Source organism: Betta splendens, chromosome 7, assembly GCF_900634795.4.
Source record: "Betta splendens chromosome 7, fBetSpl5.4, whole genome shotgun sequence".
In the NCBI taxonomy this organism is placed as follows: Eukaryota; Metazoa; Chordata; class Actinopteri; order Anabantiformes; family Osphronemidae; genus Betta; species Betta splendens.
This window is the reverse complement of record NC_040887.2, coordinates 2,252,817-2,275,452: the sequence shown is the minus strand read 5'-3', so window position 1 is coordinate 2,275,452 and position 22,636 is coordinate 2,252,817. Positions and strand designations below refer to the sequence as shown.

At 49.7% G+C, this 22,636-nt stretch overlaps 1 protein-coding gene across 1 annotated transcript in view; it reads left to right on the top strand.

Moving 5' to 3' along the window:
* Positions 1-17,436, top strand: part of LOC114858455 (metabotropic glutamate receptor 7-like) — a 46,762-nt gene extending 29,326 nt beyond the window's left edge. Inside the window, exons 6-10 of the mRNA XM_029155725.3 lie at positions 3-203; positions 4,184-4,323; positions 7,820-8,755; positions 13,604-13,856; positions 16,426-17,436. Coding sequence (XP_029011558.2) covers positions 3-203; positions 4,184-4,323; positions 7,820-8,755; positions 13,604-13,856; positions 16,426-16,475 — 1,580 coding nt within the window. The 3' untranslated portion in view covers positions 16,476-17,436. The remainder of the gene's footprint in view (positions 1-2; positions 204-4,183; positions 4,324-7,819; positions 8,756-13,603; positions 13,857-16,425) is intronic.
* Positions 17,437-22,636: the final 5,200 nt, after the last annotated feature.

The following is a 22,636-nucleotide window of genomic DNA, read 5'->3' as shown; positions in this document are numbered from 1 at the left end:
AGGCCAGGAACGCATCGGGATCGACTCCAGGTACGAGCAGGAGGGGAAGGTGCAGTTCGTGATTGACGCGGTGTACGCCATGGCCCACGCGCTCCACAACATGCAGAGGGACCTGTGTCCCGATCATCCTGGCATCTGCCCACAAATGGAGTCCGCGGAAGGAAAGACGCTGCTCAAGTACATACGCAACACCAGCTTCAACGGTGAGCGACACCTCCTGCAACGACGCTTGGCACAAACACGGGTGAAATCTGCCTTTGCTGCCTGGAAGTTACACAATTCGATAGCGACAACGCTGAAACCTAAGCTCTTCTGATGTCAGGACTTTGTCCTGGAGTATTTTAATGCTGATTTGCTGTTTGTCCACATCAACCTGCGGTGAGGGTAAAATGCGTCCTGTGAAGTTGCTCGTGGGCTGGATCCAATTCAGACGCGCGTGAGCTTCCATTCATACTTCAAAGCACCACTACGTTGTGTGTCTGCGTGCTGTGTTTCGGCCCAGAATCGTCTGACACCACTTGAACCTCTGCATAATTTATCCCGTGGCAGATGTCATTAAACAGCCGATGACAAACAGCTAATGATGACAACTGCTCCGCCGTTCGGGAGTGAAGCGAAGAGCGATGAGTTTGGAACAAGGGCGACTTTGTCATCCCAAATGCACTGCATGGGTGTCAGCCAGTGATCATTAGAGGCTCCTCTGCAGAACACAGCCTTCAAAAATGTTCTAGATAAGATTTGGCAGCTTGAAATAAGGAATGAGTGTAATCTGTTCTCTGGCCCACTTCTGCTCTTAACGCTCCGCTGTTGTACATAATATGTGCTATTTGATGGAGCATGTGGGAAACGTGTGTATAGTTTACATGCATGTACTGTAAATGGGAGTCACCTACATTTTAAAGGTATATTTCATCTATTTTTACCTCAATAATTACAGAGACTCCCACATAGCACAAGCTGTGGTCTGATGAGCCTACACACACTGTAGCCACTGAAATAAAAGGAGCAGAGAGAGAAATTATTTTGCTGTCCTGCATAAATAAATGAATGGGAACATAACACACACTCACTAGACACTGTAGTGATCTATTAATCAACAGGAGCAAACCGCTGGCAGCGGAGATCCGGTGAGGTGTTGGCTCTGTTTGTGCATCCCGCTGCTCTAACATCTATTTCAATCCAGACACACGAGCGGAAGATGCACATTGAGGAGCCACCGTGCTGTAATACAGCGTAAATCTTATCTACACTGTTGCCACAGTTGTCCTTTTTTAATGTAAGACGCTATTTTTTGGGGGATCTGGCAGAAAGTGTCTTGTTTTTCCTAAACCTGCCGACAAACCTTCCACTGATTGTTTCTTTGAAACAACAGACCTACTTTACTTTCAAGAGAAAAAATGAGGAGTCTGGAAATGGCGAGAATCACAGGCCCCACGTTCAGTGCACTGGTGTGGTTCTCTAATGGGTTTTAACATCGTTAAGGCAGTTAGGAGGAGTGGGAGAGGATCGCACCGTGGATGACACTAATGGGATCATCAGCTATTTGCTGTTTCTTCATTGACAGTAATAAAAAAATCAATATGCCCGTTTTTATTTCTTTCTCTGAACCTTTACTGCTTCATTCAAAGTTCATATTCGGTACATTTCTGTTGATACCAGTTCATTTCAGGTCACATAAGCACATTTAGCAGAGTAAACACCTCTGCAACACTATTTATATATAAGCAAAGTTCTGTTAGCGAGCTTAAGGCTAAAGACTGGCTGCCTTTCTAACACTGTCGCTATGGCAGCAGTGCAAGGATGCAGCAGGCGAGAAGCCCTGAGAATTTAAGGTGGAACTATAGAAACAGAGTACAGGCAGTGGCCCGAGCAGCCAAGAACCTCAGACGAGACCTTAACAAGTGCAGATTCACCCATAGCACCAAGAATGTGCCGTCCAATCTCAATAACCATCTGGGCTGGTGCTGACTTCTCAGCTTCCCAAAAAAACATTTGCCTCCATGTGACAGAGAAGGAGCTTCATTTCACCTGAGACAGAAATACGACTTTTAGCTCCCGCGTCGCCTCCACGCTCCCGTCTCATTATTCTGCTCTCAAACCTTTTTACTGGCCGCTGAGGATTGTTCTGCTGTGGCCCGTTATTGCATTTAAGCCGGAGCCACGCACACGACGCTGTGTTATGTGGCACCGCTAATGTATGTTTGAGAGCGAAGGAGCAGAAGCCTCCTTTGTTGATCTCCCCACTGAGCTGAAGAGCAAGAAGCAGAAAAAAGAGAGGGAATAATGATGCGGTGGAAGCAGCAGTGGATCCCCGGTCCACCCACACGGCTCGGCTCAGCACAGCAGCAGTGCACTTTTGTCATGTCTTAGTTCACAGTCACATGCAAATGCATAAATGTTTCATCTTAGACAGCGCAATAACTAAGGAGTCTACACGGAGCGTTTTGTTCCCGTGGAAATAGCGGCCAATAGAAAACAGGCTGGAATTTCTAATGCCTTTTTATCTGCACACACAGAAACACCACTTAATTATTTGCTCTGACGCTGAGAAGCACCAAGTGCCCAATCACTCATGTTGCTGTGCTGAATGGCTGAATGCGTGTTTGTGCGACCTGTACTAGCGAAGTAAGAAGCCGGCCTTTATCGCGCCTCCTGCTCACAGGAGTCAATACATCGTCCACACATTCATGCGCCGTGTCAACAAGTCCGCCTGCTGGAGGCCGCCCACCGGGTCCGACCTGCTGCACCAGCACTCACATCCAGGGCCCGTCCCACCGCGGGACCGCTTCTGAGAAGCAGCTCACTCCGCCGGCGCCGGCTGCTTTTTGTTCGTTTAAAATCACGCTGCAAAATCGTCACGTAGCGGAGGATCTGCGGCCACGCGTCAGCGCGGAAAGAGCTCCTTCCAGTCGGAACTTGGCATTTGTGCAATAAAAAATTCCGGGTGCCTGTCCACAGCATTTTATTAAAATGGCTCCTAATTATGCATGAAATTGGCTTTTGCTCCTGCTACTGCTGCCTCTCTTGTTGTACAAGAGTATTTCAGCCTGAAACTTTTGTAGAACGTTCAATGACAAATGTCCTTGGAAAAAACTGGAGGGAGATGAAATTCCCTTCTGGCCGACGCCGAAGGGAACGGAGCAGGGTCCTCGGACCAAAGCTACGAGCTCCGTTCTAGATACGAAAGACAACATGTTCCCAGAAGTGCTTTGGACGTACAGCGTTCTCCTGCTCGCGCTCTACTTTTTATAGCCACAGCTATTAAAGAGCATTAATTCCCGCACCAGGCGCGAGCAGACCCCCCCCCACCCCCGCCCCACTTCAGCAGTGGTATCTCCAGCCGCGCTGGTGGATGCAGTGTCAAGGTGAGGAGACGAGTGGAGCGGCGGTTTGGTCTCTGAGCGCCGTGGGACGAGAAAAGTGACCTTATCAACAATGCAGGCCTCATGTATAAAATAAGGTACAAGTAGCAGCGTTTTGTCCATTAATGCTGTGCACGGTTCACTGCTGCAGGCAGAGCTCATGCTGAGTGGCACATGCATTAAGACTGGGCTGCGTGGACGCGAGCGTGGACGCGAGCACCGCCGCTCCCAGGGTCCGGCTCCGCTCCCAGGGTCCGGCTCCGCTCCCAGGGTCCGGCTCCGCTCCCAGGGTCCGGCTCTCGCTCCCAGGGTCCGGCTCCAGAGCCTCGCGGCTGGACCGGCTCCAGACGGGCTGCTGCTCTGAGAGCAGATGGGAGCGCGTGATGAATTGGCTGACCCGCTCGTCCTCGCCGCTCTCCTGTTGTGTTCCGCTGTGTGATTGAAGTGCGTTGCTCTTCACCTGAGGAGTGCGCTCCGTGTCGGCAGAACAAAGACGGTCCAATCCAAGCGTGTTGGTATGAAAATGTCTTCCTCCCCACGTGCACATTGTGCAGAGTGATTCATGGGATGCAGGTGAGGACCTGTTATATCGGTCAGTAGGGAGCGCATCCATCCTGCCGCTGATTATCACCAAGGTTAAGATCTGGGTCGTGTTGTTTGGAGCTTTTAAATTGGAGGAACTGACTCACAGGCTGCGGTCCTTTGTGTAGAGCCACCACACAGTGAGAGGAGCGGGGTGAAGAGTTCATGTTTGTCTCTCATTAGACGAGCGGCTCCACTTCCTGCACCGCGTTTACTCTCCTCTCCCTCCCTCTTCACAGGCAGCGCCGGCACCTCTGTGGTGTTTAACAAGAACGGCGACGCTCCCGGACGCTACGACCTGTTCCAGTTCCAGATGACCAACGCCTCCACGGCCGAGTACAGGGTGGTGGGACAGTGGGTGGAGAGCCTGCAGCTCAGGGTGCGGCCGCTTCACCACACGCATCCTTTCACACCTGTGCAAACTGTTCAAAGCTTAAAGCTGAGCTCTGCATCTCAAACACGCAGAGCTCAGGTGCAGATGTGTTTGGCTGTTAGTTTAATCCATGTTCAAATGAGCCTGTTTGTGCAGTTTAGCAAGTAAAAGTCTTACTTCTCAGGAGAGAAACATGATAATTCTAAAGGTAATTATTCTAATAAAATTCAGCAATGCTTTTCTTCGTTGAAACAACGGATAAACATATTCATACACACGCCTTTCAGTTGATGAGTTGCCAAAATGTCCAAGTCCTACAAGAAAATAGCTCTAATGAACTGAATAAAATCATGTTTTAGGTAATTTTAAAAGTAATTTTTCTTTTACTACAAAACGAAAAAGGAAATGAGCAATTAGTCTCAGATTTGATTTTTAAATCTTTGCTTCAAAAGGGATAAATGGCAATAATTTTAGTTTGTCAAACGTTGTATTGTACTAAAAGGGTTCTGCGATTGAAATAATTAGACTAGAATGAAACAGCAGACGTTCAATAAGAGGAGAGTAGAAAGGAAGCACACAGAGAGGTCAGGGCCTAGACTGATGAAGAGCGCGATGAAGAGGAGGAGGATGCTTCAGGATCAGAGGCTGCATGTTCAGTGCTCGCGAGCCGAAGCTGAACACGTGTGACGCTCATCAGCTCGCCTGCATCTTTTACTGCGTTAGATCTAAATATACAGTTCTTTTTTTTTCACTAGACTCAGGAACGCATTGTAAATCATAGGGAAGATCTGGGTACTTTTGGGGAAATGGAGGAATTTTAATAAAAAAAGAAAAAAATGTCATTTATACGAGGCCTTTTTGGCACATGTAAAAAAACACTGTGACAGGACGTTTTACGTTTGATGGGAGCTTTAAATAACTTTAATTCAGCTGCAGGAGATGGTGTTGGGTGCAGAGCTGATAGCTGCCACGCTTCCTTTTTTAAGTGCACGGTGTCGGAGCACAAAGATGAGCCCGGCTGATTCATGGGGCCGTAAAGGAAGCCATGAGCTGTACGTTACCTCCAAACCTACTGTAGATGCACTGTAATGGAGCGCGCTGTGGGACGGGATGAAACCTGAGCACAGTCGGGTCAACAAACGTGACATTTACATACAGATGAGTGAACATTTGCATAACGGCCGCCCGCATCACAGGAATCACAGTCAGCGAGCAACTTGAGAGAGCTGTTGATTCACCGCGTCTCAGTGTGATTACGAAGCCAACGCGATTGTGTCCCAATGCAGCGGGAATCACTTTGTTCAGTAACGCACAAAATTACACAAATGTAATTTAAAGGAATGACACGCGCCGTAATCCTCAGTGAGGACGTTCAACGTGACGCAGCCCCAATGAGCTGCAAAATAAGTATAGCAGCCGTACGAGTCCGAGGTGTCAGAAATCTTCCTTCTGGTCTCCATGGCAACGGGGCTGTTGGTCTCATTACTGTTTCCACACGGTGTGAAATCAGGAGGTTTTCCACAGAGCTCCATTCATTGTCCAGATAATAAATGGCACCTTCATGCCCCCAGATAAATGGCAGATGATAATCTACCCAGACACCACAGAAGCAGCACATTTGTCATACAGGTGTGTGTGTGTGTGTGTGTGTGTGTGTGTGTGTGTGTGTGTGTGTGTGTGTGTGTGTGTGTGTGTGTGTGTGTGTGTGTGTGTGTGTGTGTGTGATTATTGGCAGTCGCCACATGTGTGGGACGTGATGCTATTCGCGTCTTTGGCCTCGTGCTGCATATGATGATATTTGTACCTGTTGGAGCGCTTGTTGTTGCATCTGCCCATGTGTGTGTCAGTGTGTGACTATTGTGAGCATAACTCCAGATGGTGGAAGGAGGCAGGACGGCAGGTACGGCGTGAAAAGCATTAGTTGTGATTTCATTTGTCACCACAGAAATTAAAACGCTCAAAAGAAATAACTGAACGCGCGCAGGAAAATACACAAATGAGGGAAATACGAATGACGTCTGTGCTCAATTATCAACGGCAGAGTGGAATCTGTCAGTTAAAAATACCGCCAGCGTAGATGAAAGGCTTGGCTCAGTAAAATTAGCAAGCATTCACTAATTAGCCTGTTACACCGTTTGTTTAACGCCAAGAAACATCTAAATGTGACAAACGACACGTCCTGGGCTTTAAATGAATTTTATTTTTGCTGTTTATTAATGTTGTTTTGTTGTAAAGCTGTAACTCTGCTTTTTACCCGCTCACTAATGGATGGGATGTCTGTGGGAGGTCTGTGGGAGGTCTGTGGGCGGTCTGTGGGAGGTCTGTGGGCGGTCTGTGGGAGGTCTGTGGAGGTCTGTGGAAGTCTGTGGGAGGTCTGTGGGAGGTCTGTGGAGGTCTGTGGGAGGTCTGTGGAGGTCTGTGGAAGTCTGTGGGAGGTCTGTGGAGGTCTGTGGAAGTCTGTGGGAGGTCTTTGGGAGGTCTGTGGAGGTCTGTGGGAGGTCTGTGGGAGGTCTGTGGAGGTCTGTGGGAGGTCTGTGGGAGGTTCCGCGGAGATCGGGACGCGCTCGTTCCCGTCGGCCTCTCGTCTTCACGCTCAGCTCGCCGTCTCCTGGGCTTCGCTCCTCAGTCGATACCCGACGTGACAAGGTTGTCGGCTGATGCGCAACAAGAAAGAGAGCAACCGCGTCGAGCCGCTAGAACCGCTTCACATCAAAGTGGAACAACAGGAATCAATCCTGTTCATCTCTCCAGCTTTTACCTCTGTGACATCAGAGCAGTAGTTTAATGATCTCACCACTATTAAAGCGCGTTCAGCGTTTTGAAGCTCGTTGCTCAGCATCTTATTTGATGGCGTTCGTTGCTGTGAGACCGATTCAGTGCGTTTTCATCCCGTGTTGCCTTTAAAGTCACGGATCAGTGCGTGTAATAATCAACCACACTTGAGTCTTTCCCCCAAAATGACTTCATGTAGAATTTATTTCATCTCCATGTTGAAACTGTAGCTTGAGCAGCGAACGCCTCGCGGCCACTGGAGTCGAACTCCAGGTCGTTCTCAGCGTCTGCGCTGAACTTCTCATTTTGACGACAGGATCGTGAAAAGAAGAGGCTCCGCAACGTTCGACATTTGCAATAACAAATCCCATTCTCTCTCCTTCTCATCACACATTTCATACCTCGCTGGCTCCTGTATTGAAACATAAAGTGTCTTTATTATTATTTCACTGAACAAAGGTAAGCTCAGTTGCCATGGTGATTTCTATTACTCTCAAGCATTAGAAAAGGCAATCCTTCACACAAATTGGCAAGAAAGATGTTCTATATCAGGTTAATAGTTTTTTCAATGGCGTTAACGTTTGCAGGGATTGCATTGTACTGTACTCCAGCAGGCTCATTATCGGGGCTGAGAGGTAGAAAATGACGGCGCTCTTCCCTTTGCACGCGCTGCGCTACCGTCGGGGACCGTGGCTCCGCTTTAACCTGCCTGTGCCTGGTCTCTCCCCAGCTGGAGGACCTGCAGTGGCCGGACGGAGAGCAGGAGGCGCCCGTCTCCGTGTGCAGCCTGCCCTGCAGGACCGGGGAGAGGAAGAAGAGGGTGAAGGGCATGCCGTGCTGCTGGCACTGCGAGCTCTGCGACGGCTACCAGTACCAGCACGACGAGACCTCCTGCAGGATGTGCGCCTACAACCTGAGGCCCAACTCCAACAGGACCGCCTGCCAGCCCATCCCCATCGTGAAGCTGGAGTGGCACTCGCCGTGGGCCGTCATCCCCGTCTTCCTGGCCATGCTGGGCATCATCGCCACCATCTTCGTCATGGCCACCTTCGTGCGCTACAACGACACGCCCATCGTGAGGGCGTCGGGCCGCGAGCTGAGCTACGTGCTGCTGACGGGCATCTTCCTCTGCTACATCATCACCTTCGTCATGATCGCCAAGCCCGACGTGGCCGTGTGCGCCTTCCGGAGGATCTTCCTGGGCCTGGGCATGTGCATCAGCTACGCGGCGCTGCTCACCAAGACCAACCGCATCTACCGCATCTTCGAGCAGGGCAAGCAGACGGTGACGGCGCCGCGCTTCATCAGCCCCACGTCGCAGATCGCCATCACGTCCAGCCTGATCTGCGTGCAGCTGCTGGGCGTGCTGGTGTGGTTCGCCGTGGACCCGCCCAACACCATCGTGGACTACGACGAGCAGAAGACCAGCAACCCCGTGCTGGCCCGCGGCGTCCTGAAGTGTGACATCACAGACCTGCAGATAATCTGCTCGCTGGGCTACAGCATCCTGCTGATGGTCACCTGCACCATCTACGCCATCAAGACGCGGGACGTGCCCGAAGACTTCAACGAGGCCAAGCCCATCGGCTTCACCATGTACACCACCTGCATAGTGTGGCTGGCCTTCATCCCCATTTTCTTTGGCACGGCCCAGTCGGCGGAGAAGGTGAGTCACCCCCCCTCACCCGTCTTTGTGTGCGTCTCTTCCTCCTCTGACAAATTCCCCTTTCATTCCTTCGACCCTGCTTTTATCTTGTCTGAACATGTGCACACATGCATATTCCTAAAGCCCCAAATGAAAACAGGATGAGTCACACACACACGTCCAGTGGCCGCATAAGTCGGGGATTTCTCATTGATTTCATATTCAAATGGCTCCCGTGTGCACGGAACCCACACACTGAGGCACCGCGGAGGAAAAGTTGATTTTAAACACCAGAATCCTGAAAGGCCTGAGGAGTGATCCGGGGGCGCTGGCAGCTGCAGACGCCATTATCTTAGCTCTCAAGCCCAGGGCTGCACATATACCATTATGCCTTATTGTGGAGAGGGAGACAAGCAGGTTAAGGAGGTGGAGGATGAGGAGCCGGAGGAGGAGAAATGGGGGTAAATAGAAGTTTGATTCAACACATTCCATCTCCTGACGGCCGCGCTCTACTCAACAAAGCATTTGACACCGGGTGCTGCTGGAGTTGATTGAGAATATGACATTTTGACCTTCTGTGCTAGTCATTGCTTATCTGGGCAGCACCCGGCAGAATACAGATGCATTCATCTGGCGGAGCGGCGGCCGCGCCCGACGCCGCACGTGCACGTGCACGGACGCAGCGCGGGGGGAGTCCTCCTCCGGCAGAATATGGATGGTGGCAGGAAAGCGTTGCTCCTAACCTTTAGAGCCGCGCCGTTCGATAGCTTCCTGCGAAGCTACGGCTGAGATGGATCAGAAACTCATTTTGCTCATCTCAATTTGCTGCTGATTTCATAGATGAATTACACCCTCAGCGGCGATTAGGAGTTCATTATGTTACACAGGGCGACTGGCGAGGCAGTAATGTGTTTATCTTTCCCTTTATGCAGTTAACTCTTTCTCCACAATAGCCTTTGTCTTGGATAATGGCTTTTGTGGGTCCACTTCCTTAGTCTCTGACCACAGTTAGTGAAAATGGCATTTGCATGTCTTGATAAGGTCTTTTTGCAAAAGCTGCAGTGAAATTACAGCGAAGCTCTGGAACCTTTTCGACTTACTTACTGTACAGAAGCTTCTCCTTACATTTACTGAAAGAGCTTATTCCATTATTACCCATGAGTGATTCTCTCTGTGCCTGTGTAGATCTGCTTGTGGAAGAATAATGGGAGAGCTTTGACCATAGTTTCGCTCTATAATATATACTTTTAATATCCTCCGCTTTATAGGATGGTGATGTTTTATTTTCTCTAAACAACCATTATCCTAGTGGTCGTGGGATTATTTCTTGAACTCAGCATCATTTAGTCGACCTTCTTTTCCGCACCTGTGACTCCTCTGCCCCATAGAAACTCCGATCTCACACCTCTGCTTCCGTGCACCTGCGTGTGCTCCGTCACCGGGTTAAAGCCGAGCGCCGGCGGTCGTTAGCACGGAAACGAGCTGACGCGTATCAGCATCACTTTTTCATCTGAACTCTAGATGTTATTGTGTGAGTGAAGGAAGTAGCGACGGGTCTGAAGAGATGCTGTCAGCGAACATAAGAACTCTCTTATTCAGCAGCAGCGTGGTCAACCACGAAACAGACTCTCACAGTTCAGGAGAGTCGGATGATGACTTTAAAACATTTCCCCAAGGCATAAAACTTTCTAGTAAAACACCCACAGGATTTGCTCACACTTAAAATAGAGCCGCATGTCATGGAAACTTACGCGCTGGACCTCTGAAAACCACTTAGGCCGTTGTAAGACGTCTGGCGAACATGAAGGGGACGCCCTTCAGCGGCGGCGAACTAGACTTCAGCAGGTGGAATGAAAGTTGCAGCTTCTAATCCTGTCGCCGCTTCGCAAACAGCGGCACTTGACGGGACTTTAATGCGACACACGCAGGAGACGGTGAATCGCTGGAGAATGATGCGAACGGGACGTTTTCCAGCCGCCCAGCTGTTTTACGCCTGAGCAGGCTGCACCCGAGGCAAACTGTGGGCGAAATGCTGCAACCTCGCTTCAAGAAGTACAGTAGAAAAAGCATGTCAGAGCCGCAAACTCAGATGCTCTTAGTTGTAGCTGAGTGTGTAAATAATGTGATGTGATCAGAGTTTCACTACTGAAGAAACACATTCGCTTCGCGGCTTCGCAGCTTCCGCCGTGCGTTTCTGCAGCCGCAGCATCCTCTCTCTCCTCTGCACCAACTCCAACTCGCCCACAAAAATTACTAATTACTTTTCATCACACCAGCCTCACTGGAGCCCCCTTAAATCTTGGCCAAGGTCTGTCCAGACAGGACTCACAGCGCTTCCTGCTCCGCGGCGCTTGATAAACATGCGCCGCAATCAGAGCGGCGAACAAAGCAGCAAAGCAAAAGCAGCAGAGTCTCTTCCAGCGATGGCTTTGATTGTGAATTGACTGCGCTGACACGGCCATGACCAGCCACACGTAAAGTGGTGTCTTCTGCTCGCAAAGGGGCTCCGCGGAACAAAGCCAGATAGAGTTATTCATAACACGAGCAGGGCTGCAAAACTAGGCCACCTAAAACAACAGGAGACATCCAGGTAGTGGAGAGGAGACTGCAAATCCCCAGTTTCCATCAATGAAGGCTGCTTCTAACGGGACGGACAGCCTCCTAATTGTGACTGCGTGCATTCGGTCCTCAGCGTCTGGCCGGCGTGAGCTCAGGCTGAGGCTCCGCAGCCTGGTGTCTAAATGGAAGGATTGTCAATGACACGCACAGATTAAAAGCAGCTGTTTGATTCCTGATGAGGGCGTTAATAAATCATCACTGCGGCTATAAATAGAGAGTTGCTAAGCAGTTGTGAATATGGCCCCCTGTATTTATTTATGCTAAAGTAGCATGAATTAATTATGAGGTTCTGTGACAAGTTAAACATTCCGGCGCTGGATGAGATTTGGGTCAAGCTCACACTGTAGCGCGGCACAATGCGAGTGCGGCGCTGTGATTAAAGGCAGGAAGCAGAGAACGTGTGCGTGTGGCTGCGTGAGCCGGAGCTGCAAACGGATGCCGCTGCAGAGACGAGCGCGAGGCCCGACGCCGCTCACTCGCTCGCTCGCTCAGGAACCAACTCTCTGCACGCTCAGTAAATCAGCTCTGATCGGGTCAGCGTCGCGGCGTCGGAGGTATCAGAATCTCATTAGGAGCTTATTCCAGGCGTGTTTAGCTGCTCGCGCCAAACACTGTAGTGTTGCTATGGATACCAGACAGGTTACCAACCACCCAACATGGAAACACGGCACAGGGTGGAGGCTCTCGCTGATTATATTTAATGCCGCGTGTATTCTTTGCAGCGCTTTGAGCGGTCGCCACGACGTCCAATCACAAAGGCTGCAAATTCACAGCCACTTAGAGGAAGCACAACATTTCCCTCCTCCCCCGGCTCAGAGTCCCACTGAGCCGAGTGCAGGGGGAGCGTTGTGATATTCAGTTATTCACTTATTAATGCATGGCGCACCAGCCAGATCGCGAGCTCTGATGCCGCTCCACACAGAAACAGGAGGGGATGGAGAGAGAAACGAGCAGCCGGGTGTATTGGCATGTTGATCATAATGGGCATGTGACTGATCAGTGCAGACAAAGGCACGACTGGCATGTAAATGAGGGCATCTCGCCATCGCTCCTGCTGTTTACCAAGAAAACCTCTATGCAAATGGTGACATTTCTGCGTGAATCAGCCAGCGTCTCCCGCTCGCTCTGCAGGTCCTCTGTAGCGGCTAATGTGTTTACAACCGTACGCTCTCGCAGACCACATATCAAGTGGTTGACTGGAAGGCAGCAAATAAGTGACATCTGATGCTTTTAAGTGCAGTAGATTAGGAGGTGTTGGTGATCTGCTCTTGAAACAATAATGCCCCTCTTGAAGTGATTCCTTCTCCTCCAGGACCCTCACGCATCACAAGAGCCTCTCAGCTGCTCAGCTTCTGACTCAAATTGCTACTTTTTTTAATGAGGCCACTATGTAAAATGCATGTTAACCGACTCTGGGTTATATAAGGTTGCAATTACAGCGTGACGAAGTGAAAGGTGTCGTGTCACCGCCGATAAGAAATGAGGCAGCGTTTGAGCCGGCGAAGGGCTCACGTGGAGCCGCATGAATGGTTTCTCCTCCGCGAGGCTGCAGCGCGTCGCAGGAACAAATGTAGATGCGTTTGTGCTGCAAAGGCTGCAAAGCCTGAGCCAGTCTTTCATTGTACTCCGGGCGCAATTTATATTAAAATGGCCCCGGCTATAAGTATTGTCAGTGGAGGAATAAGTAGCTTAGGGCCTGTCGATTAGTCTGACGAATGTTTGAGAGGTGAGATAAAAGTAATCGCATCCAGAGGAGGAACCTGGATCTGCTCCCGCTGAGCGTCAGTCAAACGGTGACCGGAGGAGGCGAAGCCGCGTCGAGGAGACGCCGAGATGCTTCCGCCGCTGTTAGCGCCTTCGTAGCTGGAGGTCGGGCTTTAATAAACGCTGCTGGATGGCGTTTCCACACGCATCAGTCAGACACCCAGAGCAGCCACGCAGCCCACGAGGACGCCGAACCCACTGTTACCATCAGGACACACTGAATTACTGCTGCATCGGGCTGCTTTGTCAGCACTGCGCTCTTTGTGCAGCTCCTTCACCAGTGAACGTCAATCCTGTAGTTGTGTAATAGGCCACCGTTGTCAGAGTCTCTCTTGTATCCGTTAGCATTAGTCCTGACGCATCCGCCTCGTGGAGCTGCCACATTAGAGTTCATCTAGCACAGCAACATGTGCATTTACGTCCTATTTGCTGCTTTTCATTAAAAGTCATCAGACTCACCTTCCTCTCCTCTGTGCTTCCTTCCAGCTGTACATTCAGACGACCACTCTGACCGTCTCCATGAACCTCAGTGCCTCCGTAGCGCTCGGCATGCTCTACATGCCCAAGGTGTACATCATTATCTTCCACCCTGAGCTGAACGTGCAGAAGAGGAAGCGTAGCTTTAAGGCTGTGGTCACAGCTGCCACGATGTCATCGCGTCTGTCCCAGAAGCCCAGCGAGAGGCCCAACGGAGAGGCCAAGACGGAGCTGTGTGAGAACCCGGCCGCCGACCCCATGAGTAAGTAGGAGTCACAGCACCTCCGAGCTGCTTCAGCACAGATCAGCCAACTCTAGGCTGGATGAAACACTGCGTGTTGTTACCGCAGGTCTAAAGATGCTCGTGGTTTTAAGCTGTATAAAAATAAATAAGATATAAACAACAAACTCCATCTCCATGCAAGGTATATGAGAACTGTGAATTCTTGGCTTGTCACACGTTGTAAAGATAAACCTCCAGTTTGTTGTAGTGTTTGCGAGCTGCAGCAGTTCTTCAATAAGTTAATAGAGCTTATAGAGATTTGGGTGAGATACACACAACAACGACGGGCTGAAATCTGCAGAGGAGGTTTCAGCAGGTTTTAAAGTCCCATTTTTCCAAGAAGGGTGTTTAAGATATCTGTATTATTGGAGCGGCCGCTGGACAGTCCCATTTCAGCAGACTAATTGAGTCATTACTGGGCTAAAAAGTGGATATAATGTCCAACAGAGCGGGCGCGTTGGCTGATAAAGGGTCAGACCTTTAGACGCACAGCAGAAGAAGAAGAAGCCGGAAACGGAGGGGATAAACTGCTTCTGGAACCGTGTGTTACTCACGTCACCCTTCATCTGGAGCAGTCGCCATGATCCTGTTAGCAAAGATAATAGCAGCTTTTATTGAGTGGGGAAGCGTATATAGCTTGGTGGCTAGGTGATGCAGCGTTTGCCTGGGTGAGAAACGCCAACACTAAAAACAGGTTTTAGCAGAGGAGGAAATGAAGCCAAAGCTGCATTTCAGGCCAGTGTTGCCATGGGAGTGCTTTGCTCTCCTCCGGTCGTCAGCATGAAGACAGAGATGATTGACGGCGCATGCAAATCACACATCACAGGCTCCGAAGGCCTCCTCTCCCACAACACTTCTAATCACACGGAGCGATCATGGCACCCACAGGTGCCACAGCCCTTCAACCCCGCTTTGAATTATGCCTATGAGATGACAGGTTTTCCTGGGAATTTCTCCAAACACCCAACAGTTGTCACACTCATCTGTCATGAGCCCAAGGAGCTGCGTGTGTGTGTGTGTGTGTGTGTGTGTGTGTGTGTGTGTGTGTGTGTGTGTGTGTGTGTGTGTGTGTGTGTGTGTGTGTGTGTGTGCGTGCGTGCACGTGTGTATGTGTGTGCGTGTGTGCGCGTGTCTGATGCAAGCAGCCCACCAGGGGACCGTGAACATCCTCTCCTTTCACACATGTGGCTCATTAAGCAAACGCAGTCTGAAAAGCGGGCGAAGCCTCAACATCTGTCACGGCGCTCTTTATGGGAGGACCCCCCTAAAAGCGCCCGCGTCACCCGTTATGAGTGTCTCTCACCTTCTGTCTCTCCTCTCACCTCGCACGCCCTCCCCGCTCTCTCCTCCTCCTGCCCTTCTTTTTTAGCGGCAGTGGAAGTGACATTTATTAATGGCGGATTTATGTGCATGACCGCCCACAAACCTGAACTGTGCTGCAGCCAATCCCTGGAGTCTGTCCGTCAATTCCTGTAAGCGTCCGCGCCAAATACCCCCACTCGCAGCGGCCATCGGCCCTGTTGGAGATGACTCGCAGTGATTTATGGGATTAGGAGCATTAACAGCAGATTTCCCTGGGTATTGATATGGTGTAATATCTTCATGATTATGCCACTCAAACACACAAGGATTCTCCCAGTAATTCAGAGATGCTGGAATGATTCACTGCCCTGCGCCGCTTCTTTTTCTGGTGCATTTTTCAAAATGTGCGGATTCTTTAATGCTTTTCAACCTAAATTAATTTCAACAACGGTGAATAGTGTGGTAAGAAAACACGACCGCAGGCTGGATGGTTGGAATATTATAGGATCCCATTCATCGCCGGCTTTTATTAAAACGCCCAATGATAAGAATGGCAGCGGAGTCGCGGGCACATAAACAAACAGCAGCATGTTGGTGCAAAGTGACTGTGCGTCCTGAAAGCGCTTTACAGGTACCAGCAGGGATCGCTTCCACACTCGCTAATGTTTTATTCATGCTTCTCGCTGGCCAAGACTACAAAATGCAGCTGTAAAGAAATGGTGCAACTTTAATTGCTTCGCCCATGGGAGTCGGTCGCCATAGAAACGTTAAAGCAGCAGAAGCAGAACGTATGGGAATGCTGGTGATGAAGGAGACGTCCGTGGACCTTCTGCCGCGTCCGCCTCGAACATCGGCCTCATCCGCGACGCCGGCGCTTTAAACCCAGCAGCCACAGACAACGGCAGAGGAAGCTAACGCAGCTAACGCAGCTAACACAGCTAACGCAGCTCACGCTCAGGCACGCAGCCACATTCTGATACGTTTCCATGGTAATGCTGACTGGGATCACATCGCATGCCCCAGCATTTGTTCAGTGCCCACTTGTGTGGTGTTTGTGTTTTTATCACCAGTTAACATCTGAAAATAGAAACTCAGGCTTTACATGGGGCCACAGCACAGATGAAATGGTACGCTGGGCCGTGAATCACTGCTGCTGATTGTACACAGCTGGTGATGAGGAAGGCGCCGCGCAGCAGGAAGCGCTTCAGCCGTGCTCAAACTAAAGCCTCCCTCTGCTCCGTCGCAGGTCAAGCAACCAAGAAAACCTACGTGAGTTACAACAACCTCAGGATCTAATGTGCTTCAGAAGGAGCGGCGTGACTGACGGGGGAGGAGACGCCGAGGGAGGCAGACGGAGACGGGGGAGGGAGCGCGGGCATCCCAGCACCGCCCGCAGCACCTATGCACCGGGACTGTGCCACCATCCACCTTTATCCAGACAGACTGCACCGCGGGGGGTCCGCGTGGCTGGAGCGGCCTCCGCAGCGTGCGCCCCCCTTCCCTCCGTCACGGAGCCCCTCGCCTGCTAAAAGGGGTCACTGCGAGCGGGGACGGCAGCAAAACAAGGACAGTGGAGCTGCTTTCCACATATTTTCCTTTGAAATGTCATTAAAGCCATATTCTCTTGGGGTTCCCATTATCAGATTTCTGTTTTGTATTGTTTGGAAGTGATTTTCTTCTGTGCCTCTTTTTCTTGAAGTTGATTTAATTACCTTGAACAGCAAGCTCTGCCACATCCAGTATTTTGTTTCACTGAAATCAACTCCAATCAGTCAAGATGAATATTACGTTAGAGTGATGGGCATTGTAAGTATATATTTTTTTGTAAATATTTGAGAGTATTTTCATGTTTGGGGTACAAAATAGATATAAAGTCTTTGTTCAATTGGATTTGAATGGTTATGAAAAGCACCACAAAGTGTTCACTTTGCATGTGCCAATGTATGTCTGTTCTATTTGATGTAAACAAAAAAAAAAGAGAAATAAATTCTAGAAATGACGATGAGCTTCAGCGATCTTCTGCCGTTTGTTCTCCTCACCAGGACTCAACTCCATGAGATGACAGAATATGGCTTTAATCTGTTGTTGACTTGACCCCACCTCGTGTCTGCAGCATGTTTGTTTTCTATAGTTTCGTTCCGGGTCTATTATGCCTAATTATGGTGTGGGTATCCAAGCAATCATGCAAGTATGTTGTGATGTCTGTCAAATAATGAACATGTAATAAAATCATTTTGTTATCTTTTATACAATTAAAGCCGACGCCATATAATTGTTGCTTCTGTGTGTGTGTGCGTGCGTGTGAGTGAGTGCGTGCGTTTGTGTGTGTGTGTGCGTGTGTGAGTGCGTGTGTGTGTGTGGGTGCGTGTGTGTGCGTGTGTGAGTGAGTGCGCGCGTTTGTGTGTGCGTGCATGTTTGTGCGTGTGTGTGCGTGTGCATCTGCCTGCGTGAGCGTTACGTGCGACCATTCGCCGCTCCTGTTGTTTTAATGTGCAGAGGGAACGAGCTGATGCAAACGCCCCCTGCTTGTTTACTGCTACTGGACGCGAGCGGCTGAGCGCGAGGGGACGTCCACTCTCCGACTCCTCACACGCCGCCGCTCCCGCATATAAATAATACAAGGTGTCAGATCAATTTGTCCTGCTGATGGCCCAGTCTTTATGAGCTAACTGTTCTTTATTCCTGTGGCTGCCCGCAAGCATAATGGTAATATTTTCAATATTGATTATTATATGAAAACAGGAGCAGGACACACATGAGAGACTTGGTTTCCTCACCCCACAGCCTCTGCCTCCAGGCAGCAACACAAGCAAATGATATATGACCCAGAGACGCTGATGCCTTTTTTCTGCCTGCGTGCGAGTGTGTTGGAGGGAGAGAGAGGCTCTTATCCACACAGGTTTTCTGTTGTTTCTCTTTCCATTTGTCTGGCATCGCTCTCCTCCTCCCGCTCCTGAGGGACCAGATGGTCTTTACTCCTCATACGCACAGTCTGTCATTTTGTGTTGCACGCGGCCAAGAAAAATCCCACTTATGCCCAATTAAGACTAGTCTATCCCCCACCAAATTAATTGCCTGTGTCAGTGTCTGTATGTAAGTAATCAGTAGGGGCTGAACAGAGTTTAGATTTGCAGCTCAGCAAAAACAAAGTAAATAATAAACAGCTTAAGCAACAAACATTGTGGATCTTGATAAGATGGATCTTTAAACCCAGATCTTTAAAATGAAGGAAGCTGCGGCGTGTTTTCACCTGCCTAAAATAGAGTGAGCGATGGTTGAGTCCGGGCTCTGGAGGCTCCTACGTACGGACCCACCTGCTCAGGATGCACCTGTTCTGTAGCAGCACTTTCCTGTGAGAATCCAATGGAGACACATCAAAGGGAGGGAACTAATCACGCTGGACTGGAAGCACGGAGCATATAAATGTTTCAAACTGCACGGACTTCTGTGGGAACATGTGGAGTGGAACAATAGATTCTACAGTCATTCCTTCGACGCGCTCGATGAAATGCTCTGGTGTCAGAATTGGACCCGACTGGTGTCGAGGTGACACCGGGAACGCCGCGTCTCCGTGTCACTTCGCTCGGCTCCGCGTTTGAAGGAAGCCGTCTTTTTGCTGTCAGAACCCGTGATGCGCTCTTTCACAGACAATTTACTGATGCTGGGTCCAGATTAGCTCTGTTTCATGGCTGCTGGGCCCTGAGCTCCCCTATCTCCCCATAAATGTCCAATTATCCATCTCCAGCCAGAGTGAAACTTTATCTGCTTCCCGTCAGTGATGGGAGTGAACTGGGGCTGATACAGCGGCGGCGGCGGCGGCGGAGGAGGAGGAAGCCTCTGCTTTTCCTTCTCTTGCAGTTTCTCCTGGAACCTTCCGAAACTTTTTTGTTTACCAGCATTTTCTGCCTTCTCTGCATCTTCTGTTCTCTCAGAAACCAGGCCAGCGTCTGTTACCAGCACACGGTGACACTAAGAGTTTATAATTAGTGGTACAGTAGGATCGCCACTGGTTACACATGAATCACAGCATCACAACGTTCTCACAGGCACTAATTATCATCTGAAGAGGGATCACCAGCAGATCTGGTGAACAGCGTCCACAGTGGAGATGCTGTTTGTTTCCTATGAGCCGTCCAAGAAAGAGATACGCTGCCTCCTTTTCTAAGTGAATAAATTAGCTCGGGGTCAGTGGATGCCATTTCTTATCTGTGACTCCACAGTGCTCCTCGCTGCTCTGCTCTGCTGTGTGTGTGTGTGTGTGTGTGTGTGTGTGTGTGTGTGTGTGTGTGTGTGTGTGTGTGTGTGTGTGTGTGTGTGTGTGTGTGTGTGTGTGTGTGTGTGTGCACGCGCGCTCATCCCAGCGTTATTGCATTTTTAATCAGCGGAAGAGACCAGGCATCATTCTCATCACATTAGTGTCTCTTGGTATTTATTCCTCTCTCGGTCGCCCTCTCTCACTACTTTTACTCCTGGGGGGGAGTCGCTTCAGTGTGTGTGTGTGTGTGTGTGTGGGTTTGGAGGCAACACATTTGAGATTTGCTCATCTGACAGTTGTTGCATATATGGATTGTGACAGTGCACAATTAGCTCAGTCACCTCCTTTATCTTCACTTATCTTCAGCTGGAGGATTTACTATGTGTTGTCTGTACAGTAATGAGAGCTACACCTCTCTGGCTGTCTTCCCGTCCCCATCTCTTTGATATCCAAACCTCTAATTCCATCTTTCTCCATGCTAATGATTATTTGAAAATTACATATCTTACTCCATGAATTTAATTGACTGCTATGTTATTAAGACAGCTGACTGAGACGAATGCTCTTCAGAGTTCACAGCTGAGTAGGTGCTCTAATTTGCAGCTTTTCCCCAATTTCCCTTGTCAGGAAAATGCATTCATGGAGAAAAAAACCTCGCCGAGTGCTGGCGCACATACTGGCATCTTGCAAGTATGTTGCATATTTGTTATGCCTGAAAGATGCAACTCACTTTCAAAAGCTTGTATGAAATTTAAAAACACTACGTTTTCAACACTGAGTCACAGCTCAGATTCACGGCACAAACAAAAGCCAAGAGCGTTTAAACCGCGGCAAATCATGTGCGGTTTAAACAGGAGTTGACAGAGATAAGTGCTGGCTGGCTGTGAAATTTAACTAGAGAGCTAAGCCCTTGATTTCAAGGAGCATGGCATAAACAATGCATTTCCACATCCCACGCAGATCACTGTTATTTCAAAGAAAAGTCAATGCCTAAAGAGAAACTAAATGCTGAAATGGAAATGAATAGTTGTGGAAGAGTGATAGAAATCCACATCAAGCGCAGATGAAAAGAAACCAAAAGGTAGCGAGCAGAGAAGGTACACAGCTCAGCAGGAACAGCTGTCTGCCTCCAAAGCGGAGCCTAATCCAGGCTCATGAAGCTGTCACGGCGTGAAAGCTCATAAGCTACAACTTTTGCTGTGGGCATTGTTGGGAAAGTGTACAGTCAAATGATTATAAATCAATTCAAGGAGTGAATTATAGTCTCACCTCACAAACGACATCACTGAATATTGTGTGTCTCATTTTTCAGCAGGCGGTGGAGTGTCGAGCACTCTCCATTTGATTAAACTCTACCCAAAGGCTGCATCAATTATGTATCCTCACAATGGAGTTAATGGACTGCAATAACAGTTGAAGATGACTTGACTAAATTTCCACATGACATGGCAAGAAAAATCTCACTTCAGTAATGCAACCCTCCTGAACAGCATGTCTGAAATGATAAAAGATCAGGTCCGCTCCAAGCTTATTACATCAAATTACATTTTCTTTTGTTAATTTCTGTGTTAATCAGTGAAACACTCTGGCTTCTGACAGATCCGGCTCCTCCACGGCTTTAATATTTCATACACATGTGCACTCAGACTGCGTGTTTGTGTACCTGTGTGCGGCGGATGCCTAAGCTCAGCTTGCAGTCCATCAACCTTGTGATCCAGAGTCTATAATTCTGGTCTCTGGGGTTTGGGTCCCGTGAGTGGACCCTCGCAGAGAACAGAAGGGGCCCGTCCCGACCCGACCCGAGCACACAATCCCTGACCCATCTGGCCATCGGCAGCAGGGAGCACCCGGGACGCGCTGCGCCGACAGGAGACGCGGCAGATCGCTTGGTTTGGGGGCGAGAGGCTCTGAGCTGCGTTCTCTACTTTCAGCTTCAACAGGGAGGAACGTGCTGCACGGCGCCGAGAGCGGCGCTCCTGCTGCCGCGCTGTCTGCAATGAAGCAACACGTTGATTCAGCCGCGGTCCCTGCAAGTCAACGTGACACATCAGAGCCGGGGAGCGTGCGTGTGTGTGTGTGTGTGTGTGTGTGTGTGTGTGTGTGTGTGTGTGTGAGGGGGGCCTGACCTACACTCCGCCGTGCAAATGCTTCTAATAACATCTCATGTGACAGGGATCTTCCTCTGCTCTCGGCCCAGCTTAAAATGCTCCTCACACCATTAACACCAGTGCAGGCGCCCAGTACAAGGCAGCATCTGTCGTGTCCTCTCCCACCAGTCGCCTTTGAACCCCCCCCCCCGTCTAACACCACCGCATGCACACAAACGGGGCTCCCTCCATGACTGAAGACGCCGATTCCCATCACGGCTCTGGAATGGATCCAATTTATGAGATAAGAGGCAAAATGCAATTAGTCCACACAGTTTCTAAATCTGTGACTGAATTATGGAGACTCACAGTTGTTCTAACTTATCTCACTTTCTAATTAGGAGAGTGCCTTAAGAGACAGGCGAAGCGTTTTATTATCAAAGGGAATTAACTGAGCACCACTACTTTGGTGCTGCACCGTTTAGTAAATAGCATCCATTGCACCTTCATTGATTCCTGCATCATCTGCAGAATCCTCGAAGGTAATGAATTTAAATCACGCCTCATATCTTATATGTTGTAGTCTGTACATTCAGTATCTGCTCCATCATAATTATAGCGCTGTGTGTTGTTTACCACAGTTTAAGGCGACTCGTTATTTGTCCTTAAAGATGATCTCGTGTGAAGGTTGGGCATCAGTACCTGCGCGGCCCGGGTGTGATGCTACTGCCATCTACTGATCCTGAATCAGCCCACGTCTGTCTCCGCTTTCCCCAGCGGGCTCTCACCGGCCTGTCTGCGACTGGAAGTCTGTACAAATCTGTACAACGAGCGCCGACACACGACAAAATGTACTTCTGAATAGACTTCCTGTTCCCAGAGCAGTGCGCGCGAGCGAGGGAGCGAGCGAGCGTCGCCGCTGGAAAGCGTTCAAATGAACTTACCGCGTTCGCCCACAAGATGGCGCTGCCGTCGTTGGCAGCAGGAGCGGAGCCGCCGCCTGAGATGGGGGGAGGGGGGGGGGGGGCAGAGACATGTTTGCTTTTCTCACCTACAAACACTAACTCCAGTTGATACTACAGTAAATGCATTTGCAGTAACAGAAAAAAGCATTA